We start from the raw sequence: 4977 nt of genomic DNA on the forward strand, positions 1-4977 counted from the left end.
CAGGATCTGTGCTGCTACTGCCAAGTGCCTGCCCGCTGAAGGGAGCTGTGCACCGCTGAGCTCAGGGGCTCGCGGCCTGAACCCCCCCTGGAGCCAAACCCAGGCTTTCCCCCTGCACCTCTGCAGGGACAGGACCCTCCTCAGCTCTCTGGACTGCAAGGGGCTGGGGCTAGATGGAAAGCCAAAGCCCCCTTGTCTCCGACAGCTCAGGTCTCGGTTGGCAGGTCTGGTGACTAAAGGGACTCAAATCCCCCCACCAGCGAGGCGAGCGGGACACGGGTGTCAGAAGGGTTGGTGCTACAAGGCAGCGACAGGACTGACCTCCCTTTTGGAAGCCAGCAAGCGTCCCAGAGCCGCGGCTCCTGCCTTGTGCCGTTGCGAGTGGCGTCGGTACCAGCGCTGGATGGTCAGGGCAGCCAGGTTCACCTGCTGGATGAACCTGCAGGGAGAGGGAGGGTCAGCGCGGCCCTGGGGTCCTCCTCAGCCACCGACCAGGCAGCACCACCCTGTCCTGCTGCAGCAGGGTGCAGGCTGCTCGCCCACAGCCCCGGGACTCATTCTGCCCTCTCAGCAAGGCCTTTCCCTGGGCTGGCATTTGGGGTGGGAGGAACTTGTGCCTCTGATGAGGACAACTCAAAAGGCAGAGCCAAGTCATGGGGAGGGTAAATCAGCCACTGTGGGTGCACTAAGAGGGGCCTTTCCCAAATCTGGACCCCCACAGGACCAGAACAATCCAGTATCAGCTCCCCTAGAGCTCACCCCTCCACCCAGCACTGTCCTCTTGCCTCTTCCCACCAGCCTTCATGCACCGGCTCTGCCTCACCTCTCCGCCTCCTCCTCGGTCACCTCTTTCCTCCGGGACAGGCTGCTGTTGTTGTTGCGGGTCATGATGTTGTTGCTGGAGAAATTCTTCTGAGACTTCACGAAGCTGCTGCTCTCACCGTCCTCGTTTGAGGTCGCTTTGACAACGTTGCTAAGGCAGAAGATGAAGCTACTTGGCACCATCCTGACCCATCCCGTGCCACATCAGCACACAAACACGGAGTCAGCACAGCCTCCAAGCCAGGACCTCACCACACTTACTTGAGGGAGCTGGGTGCCTGGTTGGAGCTTTTGGGCGCAGGGCCCTTGTCAGTGGTGGAGTAGTTGTTGTGCACCATGGTGGTGACACAGTTGCCCATCGCGCCCTTGTTGCTCCTTTTGCAGAGAGAAGATGAGGCGTTAGGATTTGCTGGATCCGAAGGGGACAGATCCCAGCGTGGCAAACCTCAACCCAACCCTGACCATCCGGAGCGTTCCCCAGGGCAAGGAGCCCACGAGGCCTCACAAGCGACTCGCCTGCTCTCTAGAGCCCACTCCCCGGTAGCTGTTACCTGACTCACAGACAGACAGAGCCCAAGCAGACCTAACAGCCTGCTGTTCAGGCTGTTCTACAAGTAGCCTTGGCTTAAGTCTCTCCTGGCCCTGAAGGGCTCAAGTTTTACTCCTTCCCTTCGCTAGAGCGAGAGCAGCCCCTCCCATGCTTCATTCAAGCTCCTGTGTGGCTTCCAAACGCATCCCAGACAGCCAGGCTGGCACATTGTCATCAGTCTGGCCTGCACTTGACCCCCATGTCCTGCCAGGGGCACAGCACCAGCACCCCCTCCTCTGCCCGGGTGTAGTTCCTCCCAACAGCAGGCCTACAGGCTCTGCTTCAGTGCTGCCTCTCCTACCTGTTGTTGGCAGTGAAGTTGGCTGCCAGGAGCACGGTGGCTTCTTTCCTCTTCATGCTCGCGGGTGGCTCAAGGCCACGGGGGGTGGAGGGGCCCGGGAACACTCGCGGCTGATCATCCTGCCGTGGAGTCAGTGGGTATAAGCATGGGCAAGCGCCAAACCCACGTCCTCAAATACCACCCTCTTCCTTCACAAGCCAGTTTCTTCCCCCCCCCCGCCACAAGACACCTCTGTTCCACAGCGTGGCCGCCCTGGGGCTCTGCCTGCCTCCACCAGAAGCCAGGAGCACAGAGGTGATGGGGCCAAAAGCCCTGGGGCCAGAGGACTAACTGAGCATGTTGGCCATCCAAACTGTGCCAGCTCTGACTGCAGGACCAGCCTGGCAGTCACAGACGAGCTGTACTACCCTGTCCTCCGGTCCAGGGAAACCCTCCCACTCCTCACCAAACCCAGCCAACTCCTCGAGCAAGCAGAGCTGACTTAGCCCACCCACCCCAGGATGTCCCCGTCCTCACCAAGATGTTCCACGTGGTTTTCTTTTCTGGGGAGGTTTTGCTCAGACTCGCCGGTTTCTTTCTTCCCCCAGAACTGCTCTCAAAGAAGGCCAGGAAGTCTCCCATCTGCTCTGAGCTTTAGGCCAAACCCAGGGAAGGAAGAGAGGAGGAGAGAACACGTGTTTTGGAGTTAATATTGCATGCAGACAAACGGCAACAAGACAGCGATAGCTCTCATCCCGCACAGGCTGCTTCAGCAAGAAGCACGCTCTGATCGCAGCAGGGCACTCTGACAACTCGCACAGCACAGAGCTGAGGCAGACCGACCGCCTGCCATCACACCACTGAGGAGAAAAGGGATGGAGAATCATTACACAGCCATGAAGTCTATGAACAATTCCTTTTTATAGAGCTTTAGATTTCAGCAGAACATGTGGACCTAGACTATATTAAAGAGAAGGGCACAGGGCGACAAAAGAACGGAAAATCCCGATTCAGAGACAGCCCTAGGAGGTCACTGGAGACAGGAGGAGAACTTTTCATCTGCTAAGACAGTCCAGCTACAGTCTGGAGGGTCCACGAGGGGCTGTTGTAATTGAATGCTCCTGTCCCTTGGAATAGAGTGTCTTTCGTCACAGAGGCTTCCCAGCCACAGAAATAGGCTCTGTTTCCCCAAATCCCAATCGAGTGACCTCCCCTCCAAAAAAACCCACACTAAACAAAAAAGCCCAGACCTTGGCTTTCCAAGGCCAGGTTGTAACCCCCAACGCATATGACAGAACTTAACGTACATTTTTTGAAAGGCTCTGGTCCCCTCACAGGAGAAGAGAGGTCAGGCAGATGTGTGGGGTTTCACACAGTCCAGGGGACAGACACACACACACTGGTGGCTGGAGCTGTACCTGCGCATGCTGTTCACCCGCTGGTTAACCTGGGTGGTGCTGTTGGACCTCCGGAGGTTGTTCATTGCCCTGGATCCCGCATCTTCCCGTGGAGGAGAGAGCTGAATTCAGCAGTGATGTTAAGGAGAAGCACGGGCAGGCAGAGCTGGGATGCCTGGCCTAGGCAGGCTCCCTTATGAGCCAGGCATCCTGAAATAGCACTGCTGGGGGTACTACCCTTCCACCCCTTCAACACAGCCCCAGCACAATGTCTCCGACATCCCTGCGGCTGCCAACCTCTCCTTGAGGCAGGCAATGACACCTCATTCCCCCTGGGGCTCCCACGCCGCTGCTAAGCCAGCAGGAACACGTGCCTTAGCGTGAGCTCCCCAGACCAGAAGGGCCGTGCTCATTACCTGCCCTGGGAACGAGCGTGAAGGAAGACTGCCAGGGCAGCAGGGGTTACTCCGCAAAGGGCACAGAAACTCTCCACTATTGGATCTTAACAGAGCCCAGTAAGTACCTGGGGCTCATTCACTTTGCTGAAAAAAAAAAAAAAAACCCACTGAGTGAGACCCCAGCTCTGCTGGCCCCAGCAGGAACGCAGTGTGCTTGGCAAGGTGCAGGCTGGGCCTGAAAGCGCCACAGCATCTGACAGAAGACACCAGGAGCTGGAGTTTCCAGAAGGAAATCAGCACAGGGAAGTGAAGGGCAAGGAATGGAAAAGGGTGAAGCCTGACACTTTCCTGCGTGCCCTTCTGTGCACTTTAAAGGGTCAAGAGTAGACCTGACAAGCAGCCAATCATTGAAGTCAATCAGATTTGGAGAGAGCACACGACACTGCAGCACCCACAGCTGCAGCTCCAGCTAGCACCCAAACTGGCCTGATTCTCCCCTCCCAAAGGCGATGCAGCTGCTCTCCCTAAGCATGCAGCTGCGCCACGCTGCCAAGAGCTCCTGGGGGAGCCAAGGCCCTTCCCCGGTGCCACCTCCCACCCCAGACTGCGCACAAGGAATCCCACGGCCTGCGCCTCCTTGCCCCAAGCAGCAGGAGGGACATGGGGATGAAGGACTTCTCCTGCCCAGGACTCACCAGAGCATTCCTCTTTGGTTTGCTGTCGGCGGTGACCGAGATGGAGCGTGCCATGTGCTTGGCGGGAGAGGCGCTGCTGGGGCGCCGCGAGACCGGCACAGGGACGCCCGTCAGGCTCAGATCCACGCTGCCAGAACCGGCACTCTGGAATGAGGAGCTGCTGCGGATGCTCTTCATGCTTGAGCAGAGAGAAGGGGCCCTGGAAGCACAGCACAGACAGAGAAGTGAAGCACATCCAGCCTTGCACGGCAAGCAAACCACATGCTCTGCTCCCAGCTGTCCCCTACGAACGCTGGCACACAGAGCCGCAACCCTTTACAAATGGGACCTTCCTCCCTGTTTTCCACATGCCAGATAACCATGAATGCAAGGCCCGAAGAGGCTCCAGGTGAACTCCTCGTGGTGTCAGACATCAGCAGCCACCTCCCCGCTGCTTTGACCTAACGCCCCCACTGCCCATCCCACGTTCTGCTGCCCCATTTATGGGCCAGGATGCTTGCTTGGAGGCCAGCAGATGACTAACAGGGAGGAGAACAGCCTTGCTCCCCACAACGGGCTCCTTCACTCCATCCCGAGCGTGGCTGCGAGAGGATCACGCAAGCCCAGAATGGCCCCTTCCGGGGGTTCAGCTCACCCAGCGCCCTGCATCAGGCAGTGATGCTTAAGAAGCAACCGGGCAACTCCCGAGGGATCCTTCTCCCACCCAGCGCTCCCAATCCCTGCCAAGAAGCCGTTCAGAAGTGGCCATGCCCTCTCTGCGGGGGCACAGAGAGCCAAGCCCCCTTCCCACCTCAGG

General features: G+C 58.3%; 1 protein-coding gene across 1 annotated transcript in view; it reads right to left on the reverse strand.

Annotated features, from left to right (window-relative positions):
- Positions 1 to 4905, reverse strand: part of CEP131 (centrosomal protein 131) — a 17285-nt gene extending 12380 nt beyond the window's left edge. The window contains exons 1-8 of the mRNA XM_035902538.1: positions 4816 to 4905; positions 4182 to 4380; positions 3110 to 3210; positions 2229 to 2343; positions 1713 to 1831; positions 1084 to 1197; positions 824 to 973; positions 322 to 439 (exon numbers count right to left, since the gene is read on the reverse strand). Of these exons, the coding sequence (XP_035758431.1) occupies positions 322 to 439; positions 824 to 973; positions 1084 to 1197; positions 1713 to 1831; positions 2229 to 2343; positions 3110 to 3210; positions 4182 to 4380; positions 4816 to 4829 (930 nt within the window). The 5' untranslated portion in view covers positions 4830 to 4905. The remainder of the gene's footprint in view (positions 1 to 321; positions 440 to 823; positions 974 to 1083; positions 1198 to 1712; positions 1832 to 2228; positions 2344 to 3109; positions 3211 to 4181; positions 4381 to 4815) is intronic.
- Between the last annotated feature and the right edge of the window lie 72 nt (positions 4906 to 4977).

This window comes from Egretta garzetta, unplaced genomic scaffold, assembly GCF_000687185.1.
Source record: "Egretta garzetta isolate BGI_Z169 unplaced genomic scaffold, ASM68718v1 scaffold749, whole genome shotgun sequence".
Classification (NCBI taxonomy): domain Eukaryota; kingdom Metazoa; phylum Chordata; class Aves; order Pelecaniformes; family Ardeidae; genus Egretta; species Egretta garzetta.